Consider the following 25,776-nt stretch of genomic DNA (forward strand, 5'->3'; position numbering starts at 1 on the left):
GTGGACATGCTCTAAATCCCAGCAGATTATTTGTGTCACATTCCATTTTTTTGCAAAGGCAGTTTTCTTTACAACATTGGTAATGCGGAGCATATTAGTAAAGCCACTGAAGGCTTTAGCAAAGCGCCGTCAGAAGAATGTAACTCGCTCTGAAGCGTGTTTTAAACATTTTTGTAGTGTTCCCTGGACACAAACCTGTAAGAGCCATTCAAATAGAGTCGACCCGTTTATTTGTGGTTGTTACCATGGTGAATCGTAGTTGCGTCAATGTTGTGAAATGTTCGCAGTTTAGTTAGGTTTACGCACTAAAACTACTTACTACTTACAGTATGTTAATTCACTACCATGCGTATGTACATGACATAATTACGCATGTGACGCAGAAGTGATGTAGTTCTGTTTGTTACCTTCAAGTAAAATAAATAGCAGTTTACTCTTATTTTCAAAAGGGTTTGAGCCATCCACTACCCTTACAGAGTTTGGCGGTCTTATAGTATTTAAACACTTCATAATTACTACAGTCAGTAGAGGGTGCTGCCACAATAAACGTAAAGATTGGGCGAACATGCTTCTTGAATAAGTAAATGTTACTTTTATTCCTATATTACATCATATCTACATATCATTTTTGTTGCTTTGGTGTTTGTTTAAAACTTTTAAAAAAATTCCACAGAGTTGAGGTTCAATCAACAAGGTTCAACTCACTATGAATGTATTTCATCACAGAATCGCTCAGTTGTTTTTTTGGTTATGTGAAAAGAGGGAGGAGCTGGATACATTGTCTTCATGACAGAGAACATTGGTCAGAAAGCTGCCAGATCTCAGCAGCCTCTCGTCTCCGTTTCTCTCTCTGATGACGGAGACTCTGCAAGACGCTGAACTCTGCTTTCCACAACTACTCAACACCTCTTGCAGGAAGCCAGTGCAACATCGTGCTGAGACCATATTTCTTTACATTCTGCTGTCTTGCATCTCTTCGCTCACTGTGGCTCTCAACCTGCTGGTCATCATCTCCATCTCCCACTTCAGGCATGAACTTACAATCATAACCTGAAATATTGTTTTTCTCAATATCAAACACTTACTTTTTGTGTCTCGACTTTAGGACAATTTATACTGTATATTGTTATATTAAGGCTTACAATGAAAATAACATTTAAGATGAGAACAATTTAATGCATTCAGCATTAAAACATACTTGCATAGGATTATTACTCTTACTACTATAACAAATAACTATGTGGCATCTATGTATCAGTGAATCTATTACTGTATTAATCCAAGCTGATGCATGCACTTAAGTTCTCCCCATCTACTAGACACATGCAGTATCATACAAAATGGGTACATGTACTGTGTCTGTTGTGTTGTCCATGCTTTTGATGAGGACATTTTGCCTATATAAAAATATTACTAGATGTTTTACTGCATTGTATCTGTACATATTATTTTTGACTATTCATATGATTACAGACTAAGTTTTTGTGACTTCTACACCTGCTTACTATAATATGCTCAGTGATGATTTTCTTCCTCTCCAGGCAGCTCCAGAGCCCTACCAACCTGATCATTCTGTCATTGGCGGTCTCAGACTTCCTTGTTGGCCTCCTGCTTATGCCGGTTCGAACTCTCCGTATAGGGGGCTGCTGGGTTTTGGGCAGCTTGACATGTGGACTTTTTAACTATGCCTCTTATATCCTTACATCTGCATCAGTAGGAAACATGGTGCTCATATCAGTTGACAGATATGTTGCCATTTGTGACCCTTTGTGTTACCCCACCAAAGTCACTCAGAATAGAGTTAAAATGTGTGTTTGCCTGTGTTGGGCCTGTTCTGTGTTCTATAATGGGGTGATACTGATTGACTTTCTAAAACATCCAGATCAATACAATTCCTGCTATGGAGAGTGTGTAGTTGTAATTAACTACATAACAGGAGCTGTTGATGTCATGTTGACCTTTGTTGGCCCCATTGCTGTTATCATAGTTCTGTATATGAGAGTATTTGTGGTGGCTGTGTCTCAGGCTCGAGCCATGAGGTCTCATATTGCAGCTGTTACACTCCAGGATCCGGTTACTGTAACCGCAAAGAAATCAGAGAGAAAAGCCGCCAGGACTCTTGGTGTTGTCGTAGTTGTGTTTCTAATATGTTTCTGTCCTTATTTTTATCCCTATATCGTGGGCCTGGACTTGTCAACCAGTGTGGATTTTTCAATTTTTGGGACCTGGCTACTTTATTGTAACTCCTGTCTAAATCCAGTAGTGTATGCATTTTTCTACCCATGGTTTAGAAGATCTATTAAACTAATTGTTACACTTCAGATACTACAGCCTGATTCCTGTGATGCCAACATACTGTAGAGATGTCTGTAGAGTGACTGAAATGATGCCGCTGCTAGTTTACGGGACAAATAAGTGCTGTTCATTAAGATATTCTTCAGCATGTCATCACCGAGTTGTTTTCCAACAGATATATTTTTTCTTTATAAAAGTGAAAATACTGATCACGTCTTTTGGTCACTAAAATCAACCATCTTATGTAAACTGGATAGGAACAGAATTTCTTTTTTCTAAGATAACCTGGACTTGATGTGAACATTATCATGACTCATTTTTATTTATTCTGAATATGTGAAGTAATCTACATACATAAAGACAATGAATTGTCTCTTCATGTTGTTGAAGTTGCCTGCCTCGTTCTTAAACATGACTAATACATTTTACTTATTATTTGAGTGACTTATTTGCTTTAAATCACTTCAATCTCCATGATATGGTTAAACAGAGGAAAAAATGTCATAGACTGCAATCACAATAAACTGTCCAGCTTCCAAATTTAAAACGACTATATTGTGCAAATTTGGTTATAGTATCTATTCTAGTATTTTAATAGTATCTTTCTTTCCATATTTGTATTGTAATATTTATTTCCTATATTAATGTTCTTTGACTGTTGCAGTACTTTGCTTTATTGTTTATTTAAATATATTTATGGTTATTGTATGCACCAAGTCAAAACCTACTTTGTAATAAGCCCCATTCTGATTGCGACTGTCAATCATTAAACCAGATGATTTTGGTCTGGAAGCTGATTTATCAACATTCATTTTTATTAAAATACATCTTTTCACCCAACAATGTAATATATATAGTACATATTGTATGATAATATCATTTTGAATAGTTACTTTGTTACACAATAATAAGCACATGACCTGGGAAACCAGGCTGTGTGTAATAGTGTCAAAAGCAGCAGATGTCAATATACATTCCCACTTCTGGTGCAGACAGGAAGTTAAAAGACAAAGTAAAGGAATCAGGCACTTCCTTCTGGCTGAAACTCATAAGGTCATTATGTTTATGAAGTCTACTGACCTCATGTAACTCCAGAATAACTTTGCTTTACCTTCACCTGAGCCGAAGTTAAAAAGGCAGAGTTAATGAAAACACCTGTGTGTGTGTGTACAGGGCCTTTATGATTGAGCTTGTGTTATATTCTGCTTATGTGTTAAACAAACTAATAAGCAGATAAGATACAAATTAGTGCAAAAGCTATCCGGTATATGTTTCAACCTTCTGATAATACACATACTGAAAAGCCTGACAAAGCAAACCTTCGCTCCATGTAAAAGGACTTTAAATATTAAATTCAGTGTTTGACAGTCCATTGAGTTGTGTGTTATGTTATTTAATCTACTGTACAGTCTGTTGTGGTTTTAGTGTTTTATGTTTTGTTTCATTTTAATTTGTGTACTAGCGTGCTCTATACTCTAGTTTTTCAACTCGGTGGTATCCTGTTGCCACATTTGTTTAACAATTTACTTATTTTAAATGTTTCATGCTCTGCTGCTTTTATGTTTTGATGAACAAACACATTTTTCCACTTTGGTGGACAATACATTTCTATTCCATTTCGGAATCCCAAAAAACAGACAAAAACACTGAACTAAGATAACTGACTTGCTGACTCTCCAATACTGCCTGGCATATGGCTGCACAGCTCAGCTCCCATTCTCCTGAAACTGGGTGCAGGTGCAAATGCACCTCAAGTCTGTGGCATGACCACATAGCAGCTGTAGCACAATGCTGGCACAGCCTGGTACAGAAAGGAAGAGAGGCTGAATAGCATAATTAGTGGGAGGAATTTATAATCGGCAGATGGAGATAAAAAAATGGCCAATAACCCCGTGACAGTTAATGGGATTGTTGTCCTGTAGCTCAGTGGTTCCCAACCTTTTTGTTCTGCGTTACCCACACAGCCCTGTCACTACTACCGCACCCCTTTATCCATTCCTAATAACTAAACTGTCCATTTTTAATTTGGTTTGGTCAGTAATCGTCCTACTACTACTTGGAAGGGAAGCTGAATGTTTTAACCATTTAACCTTTACGTTTAGCTAACTTTTTGAACGGTTTAGTCTGTAGTTTTAGCTAACCTATTTAGCCACTTATGCAAAACCTTTAGCTATTTATTTCTACTTTTATTCGTAACTTTTAGCTTACTATTTGGACTGTTAAGTCAATACCTTAAAGGAGAATTCTGGCCAATTTTTACGTTAATCTTGATCGCTATAGCTACGCGAGTACTTTCGATAGAAAAAAACCCGACCCGAATCAGTGCAGGTAACACGGAGAAGCTGCAGCTACGTACTACAAGCGTCCCCTGAGCTAAAACGGCAGTGCTCGGGGCAAGTTTTAGAGTGCCTTTGTGCCTCTTAACAGACACAAAATGCAATTAATATGTCTGTGCCACATGAACAGGGCCCTTACGTGTCAACAAGATGCGTTTTCAACTCAGACATTGTTTAAATTCACCTACCCTGGTCCCTGTCTCGATCCTGCCGGTAGCTAGCTTGCCCTGCTAGCTGATAGCCGTTAGCTGCTAGCTGCCGTCCAGTGAGTGTATTCAGACAGGCTTCTGTGATAATCATCCCAATAACAATCCACGGAGTGGTGGTGGTGTGGCTATGTCCTCCAGAGGACAGGTCATGTCACGTCTTGAAGTGTATTCCCCCCTAAAAAAAAACAGTAGTGCGGTAGTAGCTAATAAATGATGGTCCAACTAAACGCAAACCGGATGGGATGGCATGTTGCTGCAGGATGCTGTGGTAGCCATGCTGGTTCAGTATGCCTTCAATTTTGAATAAATCCCCAAAAGTGTCACCAGCAAAGCACCCCCACACCATCACACCTCCTCCTCCATGCTTCACGGTGGGAACCGGGCATGTAGAATCCATCCGTTCACCTTTTCTGCGTCGCACAAAGACACGGCGGTTGGAACCAAAGATCTCAAATTTGGACTCATCAGACTAAAGCACAGATTTCCACTGGTCTAATGTCCATTCCTTGTGTTTCTTGGCCCAAACAAATTTCTTCTGCTTGTTGCCTCTCCTTAGCAGTGGTTTCCTAGCAGCTATTTGACCATGAAGGCCTGATTCGCGCAGTCTCCTCTTAACAGTTGTTCTAGAGAAGTGTCTGCTGCTAGAACTCTGTGTGGCATTCATCTGGTCTCTAATATGAGCTGCTGTTAACTTGCGATTTCTGAGGCTGGTGACTCGGATGAACTTATCCTCAGCAGCAGAGGTGACTCTTGGTCTTCCTTTCCTGGGGTGGTCCTCATGTGAGCCAGTTTCGTTGTAGCTCTTGATGGTTTTTGCGACTGCACTTGGGGACACATTCAAAGTTTTCGCAATTTTCCGGACTGACTGACCTTCATTTGTTAAAGTAATGATGGCCACTCGTTTCTCTTTACTTAGCTGATTGGTTCTTGCCATAATATGAATTCTAACAGTTGTCTCCGGCTGTCGGCTGTGTATCAACCTGACTTCTGCACAACACAACTGATGGTCCCAACCCCATTAATAAGGGAAACAATTCCACTAATTAACCCTGACAAGGCACACATGTGAAGTGAAAACCATTTCAGGTGACTACCTCATGAAGCTCATTGAGAGAACACCAAGGGTTTGCAGCGCTATCAAAAAAGCCAAGGGTGGCTACTTTGAGAAATCTATAACATAAGACATGTTTTCAGTTATTTCACACTGTTAAGTACATAATTCCATATGTGTTCATTCATAGTTTTGATGCCTTCAGTGATAATCTTCAATGTAAATAGTCATGAAAATAAAGAAAATGCATTTAATGAGAAGGTGTGTCCAAACTTTTGGCCTGTACTGTACAAGAAATAAACATACAGACAACATATCAGACATAGTAAGTTGAATATAAAAAAAAAAAAAGATATCAAGATAAAAACAAAATAAATATACTTAAATTCATTAAGATAGCAGCTCATATTGATGTTGTCACTTGGTTTGGTTAAGGATACTGATTTTTTAAAAACACTTTTTGCCAGAGGCACTCTGAAGCGCCTCCCAGACTTCAGGAGCTCAAACTGGCTCGAAAGAGGATGTGTACTATCTGCATTGATTTTCCTAGCTTTCTTCCTCATTTTATCAGTGTATATTTGGGTCAGATGTTTTTGGGGTTTTCCCACTATTTTCATCAGTAGCTGTTGGTGCATCTGGAAAAAACAGATGGAACCGCATTTGTTGTCAGTGACTTTAGTGTGTCCTTTAGAGTGCAGGGTTTTTCAAAGTGGTCTGGTCTACACATTTGCCACTTGAGTAGAGTCTCCGCCTTGATGTACAAGCCAGCAGCAAGAAGCCACAGTTGGTTCCTCTCTGGATCTCCCATTGGAAATTTGTGGAAACTTTGTGCTCCCCATCTGTTTGGTTTATTTTTACAATTTCTAAATGCACAATGAATCACTATGTTGCCTAGCTAGTCCTTAGTTTTCAATCCAACGCTTCAATACCAATGTACTAGACTACTACTAGGTGTCCCGACTGTAGTGCACTTTGGTTTACTTTTTGGCGCAGTACTACTAACCGGAGCAAAGTAAAATTCTGCCACTGCTGAGAAACTAGTCCCTCAAAATGTAATGTGATTACTGAGATGCAAGGGTAGTTTTATTTCTAACATTATTCTATCAACACAGACATTTACACCGATAGTCTGGTGTTATAATTGATTTGCCTCGGGTGTACTGTGGAGTGGGTAAGACTGTTTTTAGTGGCAGGCTAGCCTAGCACCAGCAAACTCTGCAACTGGAAGGACTGGATGAAAAGTGTTGAAAACGGTCTCCACTGATAAATAACACACTGGTTAACTTGGAAATGAGGTCCTATGTCCATAATTGTGAACCACCCCTTTAAACAAAAAAACTGCCGTGTTATAGCCTCTCTCACGGCCCTGCCAGTAGGTAAGTCAAGTGTGATGGGGTCTACCACATCTGGGGGTTGTTGGCTAACAGGTGGGGCTCTCCCCTTCCTTATCGAGGCCACATTGTGGAGCATGACACAGGCTGTCACTTTTTGACAAGCCCAGTTTGGGGCCACTCGGAGGCCACGCAGGCTGTTAAAGCGTGCATTAAGGATGCCAAAAGTCATCTCTATCCTGACCCTACTTCTGGTAACGGCCACATTAAAGGCATTGTCACGATTGAAGACTGGAGAGGAGGCCTTTTAAAGTGCACAGTTAGTGTATTTATTAACAAAACACCAAAATATACTCAAACAAAAATGTATTAAACTGAGGCAAACTAACAGCAAGCAAAAAAAAAAAAAACGGCATCCTCACAGCAAGCTGCCAAGTCTCTTCTTTCTTCTCCTGAAGCCCTTTTAACTCAGACTCCCCTAATTGGACCTTACCACCTGCACAGGTGATTATAGGGTGAGCTAACCTGAGCAAGCAACATTAACACTTAGTTTCTCAATACATCATTACAATTGGATAGATCAGTTACTGCTGACATTAATATTTATCAGGGCTGGACTGGGACAAAAAATTGGCCCTGGCATTTTTGGCCCACCGTGATTGGTCAGACACATTACCTGCAGACAGTCCTCTTAAAATATGCGTGCATTCTATTATATGAGTTGCCTAGTGTTCAGCATTAATGTGATCGTTTTGGATCCTTCAAGAGGGGTCTCAAGACTAATCTGTTGATCTTACACTTAAATAATTAATTCATTCTTAGTTATGATTTGTATATTTAAGGTATTTTTATTATTTTTAATTATTAATATTTGAAATTGTATTGCCATTATTGTTATTACTATTTTGCAATTTAACTATTGTAAGATTCATATTTTGTTGCTTTGGACGCAGTGTTTGCTAAATACCATAACTCCTCCCAAAAGCTACAATAAAGCTGAGAGTAGTATATGCCCTGGAAAAGAGCACCAATACAAGAGAAGCTAATTAAGCCATTCAAGGAACACTGATGCTTGTATCAACACTGATTTCATAGAGCACACAGACTTTTCAGCTAGCCAACAGGCTCCGCTAGCATTTTCAGTGTAAGCTTAGCAGTTAGGTTACTTGACAGCCATTAACTTTAATGTTACAGACAAACTGCTTGTTATCGTTATGACGTGACACACAGTCTCCCTCCCTTCCTGAGAGTCCCTGTTAATTTGCAATGAAGCAGCTACTACAGCCCCAAACATGTCAGAAATCTTGGCACATTTTGAGGAATCCGCCTGTAGATTCTTAATCTTTTTCTCCTGTAATTTCTCTGCACCTCCCTTGCATTTTGGTGGTCGTTTGTCCATTTTAACGTGAATGCTAAACTTCCAGCATAACTATTACAGCTTGTGTCTCAGGGCCGGGAGGCGTGGCCATAGTGGGATTCGTAAATTTGCGAGTGGGGAAGGGAGTTCCTGGATTTGATTGGGTCAGGCCTGTGCCAATAAAGAAAATTAACCATGATCCCATTGATGAAGAAGCTGTATTACTTTGCAGGGAGTTAAGCATACATCGGAAGATGATATTTAGGCCCCAACACATTTTAATTTCCAGATAACTCATTCCTATGTGAGCGGTACCGTTTTTCTTCCTAGTCTCAGTTATGTAGCCTACACAACTTTATACATCCTTCTATCACTGAAGTCACCCATCGTGGACATGCTCTACATCTGTGTCACATTCCATTTTTTTGCAAAGGCAGTTTTCTTTACAACATTGGTAATGCGGAGCATATTAGTAAAGCCACTGGAGGCTTTAGGAAAGCGCCGTCAGAAGAACGTGACTCGCTCTGAAGCGTGTTTTTGTCAAGGATTGCCGAGGGATAGACAAGGCTTGGACCCAAATGCAGTTAAGAAGGAATTTGACAAAAACTTACAAAAGAGTGTCCAGAGGTTGGCCAGACTAGCCACGACGACGCAACAATGATCCCACACCAGACAGACAACACAGAGACTAAATACACCAGGCAACGAGGACTAACGAGGGACAGGTGACACAACAGGTGAAACACATCAGGGCAATCACAAGGGAAGGAAAACACAGGAAGTAAAACCGACAAGACAGAAAACCAGATTTCAAAATAAAACAGGAAACCGAACATAACAGAAACCCACAATCATGACAGTACCCCCCCCCCCTCCAAGGAACAGATCCCAGACATCCAAAAACCAAACAAAAGTCAACCCAGGGATGGCGAAGGCAGAGTCCCTCCGATGGCCGAGCAGGACGGTGAAGACTCTCGGGCGGCCGTCGAAGGCGAAACCCCTCTGGTCGAAGGCGAAACCCCTCTGGCGGCCGATGGCGAAGGAGATACCCCTCTGGAGGCCGGCGGCGGAGGCAGAACCCTTCTGGGGGCCGGGCAGGCGAAGGAACTGCTGGGCTGAAGACAGGCGAAGGGTCTGCTGGGCCGGTGTCTGCCAACAAGGTAACAGGAACAGAGGTCGGTCGGGCCACCGACAATACACGGGGGGCAGGAGTCGGTCGGGTCACCGGCAAAGTCTCTGGGGCACCGGAGACCGGCAACATCTCAGGGGTGCCGGAGACCGGCGAAGTCGAATCTGGGAGGTCAGTCGTCAGCGGCGGTTCTGGGTGGCTGCACGTCAGCGGCGGTTCTGGCACAAGTCGGCTCTGGAACACTCGTCAGCTCAGGCTCAGGCACACTCGTCAGCTCAGGCACACTCGTCAGCTCAGGCACACTCGTCAGCTCAGGCACACTCGTCAGCTCAGGCACACTCGTCAGCTCAGGCACACTCGTCAGCTCAGGCCCGACGAGAGGTTGATGCAGGGAATGGCGCTGGGAGCCATGTTGTCCCGTACTCCATCTACGGCCTCCACGACTCCCAGAGAATATAGCCAGACAGGTCCCCTCAAAGGACTGCTTGCTTGTTGGGGGTGCCCGCTAGACCGGTGGCAGTTGAGCATACAGAAAAATGTTCTGGGAAAGCAGGCAAGGAGGCAGGAGGACAGGTTGACTGCTGAAGCACTGGAAGGCTGAATTCCCACTCCACAGCCTGCCAGCATACCTCCGTGAGGTGCCTAGCAAAGGCGGGATCCTCAACATGCAGGGAGCAATGAAAGAGATCATGAATTCCCCATCAGAGTCCAACAGGTGAATGAACGGAATAAACTCCATACCTGCTGGGTCCATCTGTGGTGGGATCATTCTGTCAAGGATTGCCAAGGGATAGACAAGGTTTGGACCCAAATGCAGTTAAGAAGAAATTTATTGACAAAAACTTACAAAAAAAAAAAAAAAAGAGTGTCCAGAGGTTGGCCAGACTAGCCACAACGACAGCAAACAACTCAAAATAAAGCACACAACAATGATCCCACACCAGACAGACAACACAGAAACTAAATACACCAGGCAACGAGGACTAACGAGGGACAGGTGACACAACAGGTGAAACACATCAGGGCAATCACAAGGGAGGGAAAACACAGGAGGTAAAACAGACAAGACAAGACAGAAAACCAGATTTCAAAATAAAACAGGAAACAGAACATAACAGAAACCCACAATCATGACAGTTTTAAACATTTTTATAGTGTTCCCTATGGCGTTATATATGTGTCACATTCCTGAGCGAGTAATTGTATGTTTTGAGTGCAGAGAACTATATTTTGCAAGCAAATTACATTACATTTTGAACAGAAATTAACACTCGCAAAAAATAATTTAGTTTGAGTAAACAAAAACCTATTTCGGGCACAATAAATGTATTTGCATGTCTTTCTCTGCTCGCAGGTAAAAGCTCGCGTCGCTCGCCGCTCCGCCGCAACCTTTTCTCCACGCCCTACTCGCCCTGACACGCCGCTTTCAGATTTTCACAGCGTTACAAGTTGCACAAAAACCAACCAATCGCAGAATCCAAAGGTCAATTCTGATTGGCTGTTCATCTCCAATTAGATTGCAATATCAGGAAACAAAAATCTAGGAGGAACCGTCTTTTTCAGTCAACACTTGTTGGTACGGCAAATACCGTCTACAGTGGAGCTGTTCGACTAATGTTACTGGATTAAAACACATTTCGGTCAGTATTTTGTATTATTGACATAGCTATATCACAGAAATGTCTTAATATTTGTGTGTACTAATGCCGTTGTTTTATTTGACTCATATCTCCTTATGTTTGACTCATCCTTCACAAGCAATCTAGCTAGCTCACACACAGCAGCCGACATGTCATCTGAACAGGCCTCGCAGCACTGTAACTAGCTAAGTTAGGTCTCGCAATGCGAGACTGAACAGCAGTAGGCCTGTCACACTATAGCCACATGTAAATAGTTTTTAATACTTTGGTTAAATTACCGTATTTTATTAACCTGAATTATGTTGCTATATTAGCTTGCGAATGAGCTATCCGTTGCTAATGCTAATTTATCTCAAAAAGCAGAAACGTTAGCTAACTACTGCCAAGATATGATTTCACGAGAGACCAGAGAGGTGTTATAAGACTCGTCAAGTGTTGTCATCTGTCTTAAAATGAAATCATATCTTGGCAGTAACGTTCTTTAGCTACTGATTTTTGACATAAATAAGCTAGCTAGCTAATGTTAGCAACGGATAGCTACTTTGCAAGTCAATTGAACCAACCTTTAAAGAATTAAGGTTAATAAAACCCCACATCGATGTAACCAGTATTACAAACTTCTTTTAAGTGGCTGTATTGTGACATTTTAGGTTTGTTCAGATGAATATGTTGGATGCATAGACTGTATCCATGCTGGGCTAGCTAATGTTAGATTTCTTGTGAAGGATGATGTTAGTCACACACAGAGATATGTAATTCAAACAAAGGTGTTGTGATTAACACAACTATTAAGGCATGTCTGTAATATACCGGTCGGTCAATAATATAAAATACTGTGGATCAGTGCTTTCCAACCCTTCTGGTCTGAGGTTCCCCCACATCCCTGTCATATTAACTCACATACCCACCCCTCAATTCCCAATGTGTTCACACTATCCTATTAAAGTGAATATTCTTACATTTTCATGCAATTGAACTATAGACATTTAGGTTGGTTTGGTCAGAAATTCTACTAGCTTGGCCTTTTACTTGAAGTGTGGTTAATGTTTCAAAAGTCATACATTACTTTTAACTAATCATTTAAACTGTTAGCTACGTCAGTAGGCCACTTTTAGCTTTTTATTTCTACCATTGATTACTTCGCTATATGTTTAAACATATGTGTGGAGCTGTTTCAGCTGATATATTGTTTTAAATCAATCATAATTAAATTATTTTGATTAGTTAAGCTGCTCCACAATCTTTCCAAGTACCCACTAGCTACAGCAGAGATACCCCTTGCTGTGGAATCACTGCAGGTGTTGTGTCAAAGACTGTCTCCCTGTAGATATGTCTTTCCTGCTACTTGCGATCTAATTGGAGGTGAACAGCCAATCAGAATTGACCTTTTGATTCTGCGATTGGTTGGTTTTGTGGCACACTTTGTAACGCGTGTAAAATCTGAGCGAGCGTGTCTAGAGTTGAGCGCAGAGAGAAGAGGTAAACGAGGCGGAAAGACAGGACCGAGCGCAGCAGCTTTTACCTGCGAGCAGAGAAAGACATGCAAATACATTTATTGTGCCCGAAATAGGTCTTTGTTTACTCAAACTAAATTATTTTTTGCGAGTGTTAATTTCTGTTCAAAATGTAATGTAATGTGCTTGCAAAATATAGTTCTCTGCGCTCAAAACATACAATTACTCGCTCAGGAATGTGACACATATATAACGCCATAGTTCCCTGGACACAAACCTGTAAGAGCCATTCAAATAGAGTCGACCCGTTTGTTTTTGGTTGTTACCATGGTGAATCGTAGTCGCGTCAATGTTGTGAAATATTCGCAGTTTAGTTAGGTTTACGCACTAAAACTACTTACTACTTACAGTATGTTAATTCACTACCATGCATATGTACATGACATAATTAAATATGTGACGCAGAAGTGATGTAGTTCTGTTTGTTACCTTCAAGTAAAATAAATAGCAGTTTACTCTTATTTTTAAAAGGATTTGACCCATCCACTACCCTAACCTGCGTCCTTACAGAGTTTGGCACTCTTATAGTATTTAAACACTTCATAATTACTACGGTCACTAGAGGGCGCTGCCACAATAAACGTAAAAATTGGGGGAACATGCTTCTTGTACAAACAAATGTCACTTTTATTCCTATATTACATCATATCTACATATCATTTTTGTTGCTTTGGTGTTTGTTTAAAACTTTTTTTTAAATTCCACAGAGTTCAGGTTCAATCAACAAGGTTCAACTCACTATGAATGTATTTCATCACAGAATCGCTCAGTTGTTTTTTCAGTTATGTGAAAAGAGGGAGGAGCTGGATACATTGTCTTCATGACAGAGAACTTTGGTCAGAAAGCTGCCAGATCTCAGCAGCCTCTCGTCTCCGTTTCTCTCTCTGATGACGGAGACTCTGCAAGACGCTGAACTCTGCTTTCCACAACTACTCAACACCTCTTGCAGGAAGCCAGTGCAACATCGTGCTGAGACCATATTTCTTTACATTCTGCTGTCTTGCATCTCTTCGCTCACTGTGGCTCTCAACCTGCTGGTCATCATCTCCATCTCCCACTTCAGGCATGAACTTACAATCATAATCTGAAATATTGTTTTTCTCAATATCAAACACTTTGGTATTGGATATAAGTCTGTTGACTTTAGGACAATATATACTCTATATTGTTATATTAAGGCTTATAATGAAAATAACATTTAAGATGAGAACAATTTAATGCATTCAACATTAAAACATACTTGCATAGTATTATTATTCTTACTACTATGACCAATAAATCTGTGGCTATCGGCTATCAGTGAATCTATTAATGTATTAATCCAAGCTGATGCATGCACTTAAGTTCTCCCCATCTACTAGACACATGCAGTATTATACAAAATGGGTACATGTACTGTGTCTGTTGTGTTGTCCATGCTTTTGATGACATTTTGGCTATATAAAAATATTACTAGATGTTTTACTGCATTGTATATGTACATAGTATGTTTATTTGACTATTCATATGATTACAGACTATGTTTTTGTGACTTCTACACCTGCTTAATATAATATGTTCAGTGATGATTTTCTTCCTCTCCAGGCAGCTCCAGAGCCCTACCAACCTGATCATTCTGTCGTTGGCGGTCTCAGATTTCCTCATTGGACTCCTGCTGATGCCGGTTCGAACTCTCCTTATAGGGGGCTGCTGGGTTTTGGGCAGCTTGACGTGGACTTTTTTACTATGCCTCTTCTATCCTTACATCTGCCTCAGTAGGAAACATGGTGCTCATATCTGTTGACAGATATGTTGCCATTTGTGACCCTTTGTGTTACCTCACCAAGGTCACTCAGAATAGGGTAAAATCTGTGTTGGGCCTGTTCTGTGTTCTATAATTGGGTGATACTGATGGACTTTCTAAAAAATCCAGATCGATACAATTCCTGCTATGGAGAGTGTGTAGTTGTAATTAACTACGTAACAGGAGCTGTTGATGTCATGTTGACCTTTGTTGGCCCCATTGCTGTTATCATAGTTCTGTATATGAGAGTATTTGTGGTGGCTGTGTCTCAGGCTCGAGCCATGAGGTCTCATATTGCAGCTGTTACACTCCAGGATCCGGTTACTGTAACCGCAAAGAAATCAGAGAGAAAAGCCGCCAGGACTCTTGGTGTTGTCGTATTTGTGTTTCTAATATGTTTCTGTCCTTATTTTTATCCCTATATCGTGGGCCAGGACTTGTCAACCAGTGTGGATTTTTCAATTTTTGGGATCTGGCTACTTTATTGTAACTCCTGTCTAAATCCAGTAGTGTATGCATTTTTCTACCCATGGTTTAGAAGATCTATTAAACTAATTGTTACACTTCGGTTACTACAGCCTGATTCCTGTGATGCCAACATACTGTAGAGATGTCTGTAGAGTGACTGAAATGATGCCGCTGCTAGTTTACGGGACAAATAAGTGCTGTTCATTAAGATATTCTTCAGCATGTCATCACCGAGTTGTTTTCCAACAGATATATTTTTTTACTTTATAAAAGTGAAAATAATGATCACGTCTTTTGGTCAATAAAATCAACCATCTTATGTTAACTAGATAGGAACAGAATTTCTTTTTTCTAAGATACCCTGGACTTGATGTGAACATTATCATGACTCATTTTTATTTATTCTGAATATGTGAAGTAATCTACATACATAAGGACAATGAATTGTCTCTCCATGTTGTTGAAGTTGCCTGACTCGTTCTTAAACATGACTTGACTTATTATTTGAGTGACTTATTTGCTTTTAAACACTTAAATCTCCATGATATGGGTAAAGACAGACAAAATGCAGAGGAAAAAATGTCACAGACTGCAATCACAATAAACTGTCCAGCTTCCAAATTTTAAAATGGCTATATTGTGCATATTTGGTTATAGTATCTGTTCTAGTATTCTAATAGTATCTTTTTTTTTTTCCATATTTCCATTGTAATATTTCTTTCCTATATTAATGTTCTTTGACTGTTGCAGTACTTTGCTGTATTGTTTTTTCTAAATATATTTATGGTTATTGTATGCACAAATGCACAAGTCAAAACCTACTTTGTAATAAGCCCCATTCTGATTCTGATACTGTCAATCATTAAACCAGATGATTTTGGTCTGGAAGCTCACCCAACAATGTAATATAGACAGTACATATAGTATTATAATATCATTTTGAATAGTTACTTTGTTACACAATAATAAGCACATGTCCTGGGAAACCGGGCTGCGTGTAATAGTGTCAAAAGCAGCAGATGTCAATATACATTCCCACTTCTGGTGCAGACAGGAAGTTAAAAGACAAAGTAAAGGAATCAGGCACTTCCTTCTGGCTGAAACTCATAAGGTCATTATTTTCATGAAGCCTACTGAACACATGTAACTCCAGAATAACTTTGCTTTACCTTCAACCTGAGCCAAAGTTAAAAAGGCAGAATTAATGAATGAATGTTTGTGTACAGGGCCTTTATGATTGAAATTGTGTTATATCCTACTTATGATGTTAAACGAACTAATAAGCAGATAAGATACAAATTAGTGCAAAAGCTATCAGGTATATGTTTCAACCTTCTGATAATACACATACTGAAAAGCCTGACAAAGGAAACTTTCACTCCATGTAAAAGGACTTTAAATATTTAATTCAGTGTTTGACAGTCCATTGAGTAATGTGTTATGCAGCGTCGGATCTAGAAAAATTTACATGGGGTAGCAAAGGGGTAATGAGAGATCTTGGCAGGGTGGCAGGGGAAGACGGTACATGGGAACCCCCATATGTAAACACACTACTATGCCCTACTATGCCCTGCAACACCCTGAACTGCTACAACTATTATTTCTAGTCATAGTTCCATTATCTTTATTGTTACTATAATTGCCACCGTTCATCATACCAACTGCTATAATTATTATGAATCATAATTCTCTATATCTTTGTCTGTGTCTCTGTGTCCCAACCGGCAACGGCAGATGGCTGCCCACCAATAGCTTGGGTCTGTCTGAGGTTTCTGCCCAAAAGGAAGTTTTTCCTCGCCACTGTTGCACCAAATACTTGCTCTTGGGGAAATTGTTAGGTCTTTGTAAATTATAGTGTGGTCTAGACATACTCTATCTGTAAAGTGTCTTGAGAAGAGTGAACTCTTGTTACGATTTCATACTATAAATTTAATTTAATTTAGCTGAAATTGAATTTAATGGCTTGATCATATTTACTGATACAGACAAATAGAGCAGAAAATAGAACAGAATGTGTATTATTTTATCAGTAATTATGATCAAACAAAAGGTCAAACAAATGCTATGAAACATCATTAGATAATCTATGTATATGTAAATATTTACATATCTAACCCTATAACACACAACAAAATAGGAATAGCCCAAACCTGATAACTGATGTAATTTTACTGAGTGACATGACATGTTACGCTACTGTACTGTGCAAAAGAAAAAAGTACAAATTAAGAACATAATTTACATTTACCAGCAAAGGCAAGTCACAAAATAAGTGATTGAACTTGAATAAAAAAGGTGCCAGTAGTCTTAATTTGCAGCTGCAATGTGTGTGGCTTTATCAGAGGTAAAGCATCCTCGTATTATAAGAAGAATAGTTGTTATAAAACAAAATATTAAATTGTGAATTCCCTTGATGACACGGCAAGGAGGTAAAATACAACAGCCAAATGTGAATGGCTGCAGTTGATACCCCTCACAAGTTGTTCTTGGCTGCAGCACTCAAACAATAATAAGAAGAGGAGCATAAAAGAAACACACCAACATCAGCACCTAGAGTCCTGAGGCCTGTACTACGAATCAAGATCAATATGCCATGGATTTATGTCAGTTACCCGGCTTCATTAACCCTAACAACCGCGGTCTCGCATAACCTGTGTCACGACGGTGGTTATCAACTAGTTCAATCAACCCAGGGTTTCCCAATCTAGAGACACGCGCGTTCACATAAAAGAGGCGGTGTTTGCACAGCATGACCAATCACAAGCATCTACCAGAGCCACATATTTTACATAAGAAGAGCAAACTATAATTCTTCATAAATATGAAGAACACAGACACGGTTTTACAGGCAAAACGCAATACAGTCGCTGCTTCCTAAAACAGGATGGAAAGCTGGCAAAAAAAAAAAACGCTGTAAATGCGTTAATCACAGTGTTTATCAATACCACTTCCCCATCAGTCAGGACCAAGACCTGACCAAAATTACACTTTTGCTTTCCATAAAGTGCTGCTGCTTTAGTCTATTATTTCAGTTGCAACCCTGGCAGTGGTAAGCCATCGTGAAAGCAAATAAAAAATATAAAAACATAATTCAAACCGATGCTTGGCATTGGCAACCCACGGCTTAACAAGCCAAAAAATAGCCTATACGTAATAAACTCAGCTGAAAATCTATATCTTTCATAAAGATACCCATTGCGGAATGTTAACGGTTGTCGGTTTCTAAATGTTTTAACTTTCATGAGCGCACGTCAATCTCTCCGCGCACCGAGCTCCACTGGATCTTCAAAGAACGGTGACGCCGTTATCAATCGAGTATTGATTGGTCAGTAGGCGGTGCTTTTACACCGGTTGCTCTCTAATCTCCAACATAACCTGCTCCCGAACAGGTTAGGTGTTCCATATAAGTTACCACAGCGATTTAACCTGGTAACAAGTGATCCACCGTCGTAAAACACAAAACCCTGGGTTGAACCAGAAGTTATCTCGTTAACGCCAAATCTTGCTTTGTAGTACAGGCCTCAGGTTGCTTTTATCTCAGATTTCTTAGCAGTTATCGTCTTTGAACACTGAAGTGGGACAGCTGCAATGTTGTAAAAACAAAATCTATAAACAGAGGTGTCAAAAGTATTCACATTCATTACTCAAGTAGAAGTACAGACTAGGGTTTGAAAAGACTTCTGTAGAAGTTGAAGTATCAACTCAAGATTTTTACTCAAGTAAAAGTGTAAAAGTACTGGTTTCAAAACTACTTAAAGTATAAAAGTAAAAGTAATGTAAGGTGGAAAAAATGCCATTAAGGACAAAAGCTTAGCCCGCCCCACAGGGGCCTAATAGTGCATTACCCCACCTCCACAAAAAACAAAAACATTTTTCTAAAGGCCATGATGACTATAATAATGTTATATTAAAATCATACCTGCAAACTCAGAAGGGCTGAAAAAGGTGACTCATCTCTTCTGTGTTTTTCAGACAACGGCAGCTACAGTCTGGTGTTACAATCCTCTCCAGTAAAATACAGAAACACTTTTACTCCGTTTAGCTGTCAGCATTTTAACTGTGTTTACTCCAGCTGCTAGCTAACGCTAGGCTAACGTTACCTGCTGCCAACTGTAGTGTTAACTAGTGTCCCGTGCGGCGATGTTTCAGTTCCCTCTAATGTCCGTTTTCGGAGCATCAGAGAGAAGCGCAGTCATTTAAGTGGCACCTAAATAAGGCACCGAAATCCGCGTTGCTATTCGGTCCTGTACATAATGGTCGTTAAGGCACTGGTGCCGTATTAGCACCGGGTCTGTACAGGTGCGATTGATCGCATACAAACCAATAGGGTGTCGGAATGGCTATGTTTATACTTCTCATCCAACCACAATCAAATTCACTCTATCTGGGTGGCGCGATTTAACTGGATAGGGGTTTTTTTTGTGTGTTTTTTTGAACGATGACAAGCCGGAATGAAAACAAGCCAAACTGGCTTTTATAGGGGCTACTTTTAAAATGTAAGGAGTAGAAAGTACAGATAATTGTGTGAAAATGTAAGGAGTAGGAGTAATAAGTATGCTGTAAAATAATTACTCCAGGAAAGTATAGATACCCAAAATTTCTACTTAAGTAAGGTAACTTAAGTAGAAAGGTAACTTGACACCTCTGTCTATAAATAAAGATAAATAACAAAACTAATACATAATAATATCTTAATGATTTTTAAAATGTGGCCCTGTTCTGTTAAAGAGCTGCGATTTTAGTTAGACTAGGCTTTTGTTCATTAAATACATGTAGAAATGTTATCTTTGGACTGAATTTGAAACTAATCAGATAACGAGAAATTAAGTTTATATTAGTGCATGTTTCTGACTTGAGGTTATAATTGAAATACCATATATTTTGAATATAAGGAACCAGTCCAATTATACATGCTTGCAAGACTTATATTTGTTCCTGTACTATTCCTGACTAACTTTCAAAGACAGATCAACTTGACGTCTGACAAAAAATGTCAGAGACAATCTCATGCAGATGCAGTGACCTATTGATGAGAAACAAATAAAATGATCCTTTTTTATCTTACATCGAAGACTGTTTAAATGATTATTGTATATTAACTCACAACTCGTAATGTACTACAATAGAATTTGTACAATCCTGTTTAACCTAATCTGACTTGGAACATAATCTCACTTCTACTTAACGTTTTTATTGTCTGTAAATACTTAACAATTTTATTTATGTCTTATTGTAGATATGTTACTTACACTTATTGACTCGCTCTTTTCTTACTCTTATTTTTATCTTGAATGTGATTGTGAGCAACTGCAACTAAATAATTTCCCTGAGGGGATCAATAAAGTATTCTGATTCTGATTCTGTTGAGGTTTCACACATAAATATCAATGTGTATAAATGTATGCCAGGGATAAAACCATGAATAGCAGAATGTTTAATAGAGAACGAAATTAATCAAAATATAAATACAATTGAAGAACATGTTTTCACTGGATCCTAGATGGTTTTGCTCTAAGAATAACACAAACTATTACATTTCCGCTTTCATAAAGAGCGTCCCAGTTTAAAGACAGAGTTTAAACACCCCTGTGTGTCACTTTAGTATTTGAGCATCACGGGAGCCAGGCTTCAGTATCTGCAGTGTCAGGATGAGCTCAATAGATTTTCTGAACCAGGGGTAGAAAAAGGCATAAATGACAGGGTTCAAACAGGAGTTAAAGTGTGCCAGCCAGATCTCAAAGGGTGCAGCTGAAGCATCGACTGAAGTGTCTTGGCCTGCCAGAGTGGGGAAATAGTACGGACAGAAACAAAACAAAAAAACTACTATAACAACACCAATGGTCCTAGCTGCTTTCACCTCTTTTTTCTTCGCAGTAACAGTCCCTGAACGCTGGGCTTTTAAAGCCGTAATTTGAAGCCGAATGACTCGAGCCTGAGACACAGCCACCATAAACACTCTGAAATACAGAACTATGATGACAATAATGGGTATAATAAAAGTAAAAACAAGGTCAACAACTCCTTCAATGTAATTGATCACAACCACACACTCTCCAAAACAGGAGCTGGACCTGCCTGGCTGTTCTAGGTGATCATGTAAAAGGAGAATCCGATAGAAACCTGACAAAATCCAACACAAACAAACACTGATTTGCACCCTTCTCTTTGTGACTTTGGTGGGGTAATGCATTGGGTAACAAATAGCTATATAGCGGTCAACTGATATGAGCACCATATTGGCTACTGAGGCAGAGGTAATAATGTAGTCTACAAGATAATACAGAGTGCACACAATGTCACCAAGAAACCAGCAGGCCTCTATATAGATTATTTCAACCGGCATCAGCAGGAGGCCCACAAGGAGGTCTGAGACAGCCAGGGAGAGGAGGAGGAGGTTGGTGGGGGTGTGGAGCTGCCTGGAGAGGGAGAATATTATCACTACACATATTGTAATCATATAGCCATTAAAGAAAATGTCATTAGCTTGAAAAAAATGCAGCAATGCGTTTAAATGCAAGAGGGTATGGCAATGGCAAAAAAACACAGTAAATCACAACATTGCTCTGGGGTGATAACTTCTATATACCAGACTATATACCTATAAAAATCTAATTGGTCAAGTTATTTATATAAAATTTAGATTAATATAGCTGCCTGAAGTGGGAGATAGAGATGATGACCAGCAGGTTAAGAGCCACAGTGAGCAGAGAGATGGATGAAAGCAGAACATAAATCAGCATGGCCTCAGTGTGTGGAAGTGTAGGCTTCTTGCAGGAGGAGTTTAACTGTGGAAAACAGAGTTCAGCTCCTCGGAGGGTCGCCATCGTCAGAGGGGAGAAGCAGCTTTCTGGCCAGAACTCTGTCGACCAGCTCTTTTATCACTATCCTCCTGCTCTGCCTCGTCCACGCGTCAACTAACGTTTTCTCTTAGTTGGAGACTGATGTCGCTCCTCCCTCAAACTTTACATCATACCTTTTGTCCATATTATAGTTTTTTGCTTTCTCTCTATCTCAACAGTTTCTATATATTTATCAGTTGCCCCCCCGCGGCAGAAATTCATAACAAACATTGCACACATGTTTGATATGTTAAATGAAAGCGGTGAGACTGAACCTAAACAAGCTGAAAGAAAAACTGCCAAAACAAAATGCTCTGTTGTGCTGAGGTGATCCCATGTGATAATTACTTTGGCATAGGAGGTTCTGTTTTGAATTCTGTTTGTCCGTTTTAGTTGTTAGTTTAGTTGATTTTCATTAAACTTGGTTTAAGGGTGTAGCACAGGCCAAGGAGGAATCAATTAAACTTTGGGGTGGATTGGAATCAAGAATATAATACACAACATTTTTCTTTTTTGTTTACATTGCAAGATAGGGTGTTTGTGCTACCTTCATGAGGTGTTGGAATTTGGAAAAAAATTTTCCCAACTGGCACCTCACAATTTTTGTGAGGTGGAGGTCTGTGATCTCTGAGTGCCCTTCTAGTTTTCTTTGGGTTCGTCACTACAAGCTATCCACATTATGAGTAGTAATTTGACCCATCGTTCATATGAAAATATTGATTTGTGTGGCTTTAACTGGTATGCAAAATGATCCATGTAGTTATGAGAACAGGAACTGGTTGGACAACGAATAGGAACTATTCCCCCCCCACCACCCCTGACAGCTGGGAGCAGGCCTGCCATTTTTTACAATTTGCCAAATCTTCTCTGCCAATGCCAAACAGCTTATTCTGCCATTGACTCGTTTGGTGTTTGGTGGATTGGATGATTGGAGTTTGAAGAAACAAGACATAATGGCAATTTAACAATTTATTCATTTCACAAACAGGAGCCTCAGTAGCGTGTGGAAGAACCATACACAGCCACAACAGCCTGGCACCTCCTCCTCATGCTGGTCACCAGCCTGGTCACAAACTGCTGTGGGATGGCATCCCATTCTTCAACCAGCATTTGTCGCAAGTCAGCCAACATGGTTGTGTTGGTCACTCTGGCACTAATAGCACACCCAAACTGATTCCACAAGTGTTCAATGGGGTTGAAGTCAGGACTGCTGGTAGGCCATTCCATCCTCTCCACTCCCACATTCTGGAGGTAGTCTCTGATAAACCCCGCCCTGTGGGGGCGAGCATTGTCATCTTGGAGGATAGAGTTCGGTCCCAGATTGTGGAGATATGGAATTGCCACTGGTTGCAGAATCTCATCTCTAAATCAGGCACCTGATTGGCAGCACCTGGGGGTACCAGAAGCTCAAAATAAGTGTCAATAGCAACAGCAAAATAACCTGTTTGGCAATGGCAGAGAAGATTTGGCAAATTTTTCATGGGCGCAACCTACATACTCAGCGATGCTGCTCATCACACAAATGCATGTACCTTACAAATGGGGCACCATTTGAAAGGGAACGAAACAGGCTTTCCAAAGGTATAAGATGTATTGCCAAAAAGCATTGTTGCCACAGAGAAATAATCTACCAAACACAAATTTCCTTACTTTTTGTGCTAAGTTTATCAATATTGGTATGTAGATGTCTTTATGCCGTGAGTCTTGTCAGTCTAGTCTATTGTTTTTGATGCATGCGCACATTTTCACGCGTTTTCATGCAAGTTTAGCTCCTAAAAAAATACTTTGCAGAATAATAATAATCCTATTGTTAGCTTCAGCTAACAAGGGATAAATACACCGATGTATATGTGCAGGAGGAAGGATTACCTGGGACAAGGGTATAACGTTTTATCTACCTTTACTGTGGAGGATGGCAATATTTGTACAGTCTGTAGAACACTCTAACCCTAGTGCAGACAAACTTTAAGTCCACAACAGAGCCAGCGAGCGATCAAAACAACTCAATGAACTATACTGCCACCTACGTAGTTTCGGTAGCAAGGTGTCATTACTATGACAAATTATCCTTCATACTGTAATTATCTCAACATGACTGAAATACTAACATAGGGCAGAGAACAAGTACCAGCAGGGCTGTTGTACTCGAGTCCGGTCTTGGACTCGAGTCCGGACTCGAGTCCGTTTTTCTATGGTCTCGGACTTGTCTCGGACTCGCTGGTATTCGGACTCGGACTTGTCTCGGTCTCGGCCACTGGTCTTGCCAAATATGGCTTTTGGTCTCGACGGATAGGTTTTTCTTTACTCTTTACTATGTTCCCATATAACGTTTTCGCCGCTACCTATGTTTGTTTACTAGGAACATAATTAGGGTGACCATACGTCCCGGTTTGACCGGGACAGTCCCGATTTTGACGTTAATGTCCCGAGTCCCGACAAAAGCCTGTCGGGACGCTAAAATGTCCCGGTTTTAGGAGGAGCAGCGTCAGCCGATTTTGCTGGGGCCTCTTCTGTTCAACATCTACATGCTTCCACTGGCTCAGATTATGGAAAACAACAAAATAAGTTACCATAGTTATGCAGATGACACACAAATTTACATAACCTTATCGCCAGGGAACTATAGCCCAATACAACAATTAAATATGTGCATTGAACAAATTAATGATTGGATGTGCCAGAACTTTCTTAAATTAAATGAAGAAAAACGGAGGTGGTTGTTTTTGAGCAAAAGAGGAACGATTGAAAGTCAGAGCTCAGCTTCAAACGACAATGTTAAAAACAACAGACAAAGCCAGAAATCTTGGTGTAGTCATGGACTCAGACCTAAATTTTAACAGCCACATTAACATAATAAAAAAATCTGCCTATTATCACCTTAAAAATATATCAAGGGTTAGAGGACTTATGTCTCAGCAGGATCTGGAAAAACTTGTCCATGCTTTTATCTTCAGTAGACTTGACTACTGTAACGGTGTCTTTACAGGTCTCCCTAAAAAATCAATCAGACAGCTGCAGCTGATTCAGAACACTGCTGCTCGAGTCCTCACTAAAACCAGGAAAGTGGATCACATCACTCCAGTACTGAAGTCTCTACACTGGCTTCCAGTGCCTCAAAGAATTGATTTCAAAATACTTTTACTGGTTTATAAATCACTAAACAGTTTAGGGCCAAAATACATTTCTGATCTGCTACTACACTGCGCGCACCCAGACCTCTCAGGTCGTCTGGGACAGGTCTACTTGTTGTCCCCAGAGTCAGAACTAAACAGGGGGAAGCAGCGTTCAGTTTTTATGCTCCACATATCTGGAACAAACTCCCAGAAACCTGCAGGTCCGCTGCAACTCTCAGTTCTTTTAAATCTAAGCTAAAGACCTATCTTTTTGATGTTGCTTTTCTTTAAATAATCTATTTTATTAACTTTAATTTCTTATACTGCACTGTAACTTTTATTCTTATACTGCACTATCAATTTTATTCTTGTTTTAATTTGTTTATTATTCTTGACTTTGTTTTTAAATTGTTTTTAATTGTGTTCTAACTGCTCTTTAATGTTTTATGTAAAGCACTTTGAATTGCCTTGTTGCTAAAATGTGCTATATAAATAAAGCTGCCTTGCCTGCCTTGCCTTCAGCCCCGAATGTTTTGAGTGTAGCCCCGAATGTAACTTTGTCCAGTTTATTTTTCCGAGGCGAATACAACGGGCAGCTACGTGCGGGGTCCGACCATGTTGTGTTGGTTGCTATCACCTAGCAACCGTCTCTACGTGAGGAAAGCTGTTAAAGCCGGGTGAAGTTTTCGGAGGAATCATAGCCAAATCAGT

The 25,776-nt window shown here is 40.0% G+C and overlaps 2 protein-coding genes and 1 pseudogene across 2 annotated transcripts; 2 read left to right on the top strand and 1 right to left on the bottom strand.

Moving 5' to 3' along the window:
* The first annotated feature begins 808 nt into the window (after positions 1 to 808).
* LOC120570328 (trace amine-associated receptor 13c-like) lies at positions 809 to 2,602 on the top strand. Its single transcript, XM_039818620.1, has 2 exons — positions 809 to 1,029; positions 1,542 to 2,602. Exons 1-2 carry the CDS (start codon positions 854 to 856, stop codon positions 2,359 to 2,361), a joined length of 996 nt encoding a protein of 331 aa, XP_039674554.1. The 5' UTR covers positions 809 to 853; the 3' UTR covers positions 2,362 to 2,602.
* Positions 2,603 to 13,027: 10,425 nt separating this feature from the next.
* On the top strand, positions 13,028 to 15,653 carry LOC120570264 (annotated as a pseudogene).
* A 4,876-nt stretch (positions 15,654 to 20,529) lies between these two features.
* Positions 20,530 to 21,937, bottom strand: LOC120570117 (trace amine-associated receptor 13c-like). The gene is made up of 2 exons (XM_039818341.1): positions 21,768 to 21,937; positions 20,530 to 21,529 (listed from the first exon to the last, which is right to left on the bottom strand). Exons 1-2 carry the CDS (start codon positions 21,935 to 21,937, stop codon positions 20,707 to 20,709), a joined length of 993 nt encoding a protein of 330 aa, XP_039674275.1. The 3' UTR covers positions 20,530 to 20,706.
* Between the last annotated feature and the right edge of the window lie 3,839 nt (positions 21,938 to 25,776).

Source organism: Perca fluviatilis, chromosome 12 (genome assembly GCF_010015445.1).
Source record: "Perca fluviatilis chromosome 12, GENO_Pfluv_1.0, whole genome shotgun sequence".
Classification (NCBI taxonomy): domain Eukaryota; kingdom Metazoa; phylum Chordata; class Actinopteri; order Perciformes; family Percidae; genus Perca; species Perca fluviatilis.

Excerpts from the sequence above, each read along its gene's own strand:
- LOC120570117 (XM_039818341.1), bottom strand. The coding sequence starts at position 21,937 with ATGGCGACCCTCCGAGGAGCTGAACTCTGTTTTCCACAGTTAAACTCC. Across the intron at positions 21,530-21,767 it reads ATCTCTATCTCCCACTTCAG|GCAGCTCCACACCCCCACCA; the intron begins GCAGCTATATTA and ends CTCCCTCTCCAG.
- LOC120570328 (XM_039818620.1), top strand. The coding sequence starts at position 854 with ATGACGGAGACTCTGCAAGACGCTGAACTCTGCTTTCCACAACTACTC. Across the intron at positions 1,030-1,541 it reads ATCTCCATCTCCCACTTCAG|GCAGCTCCAGAGCCCTACCA; the intron begins GCATGAACTTAC and ends CTTCCTCTCCAG.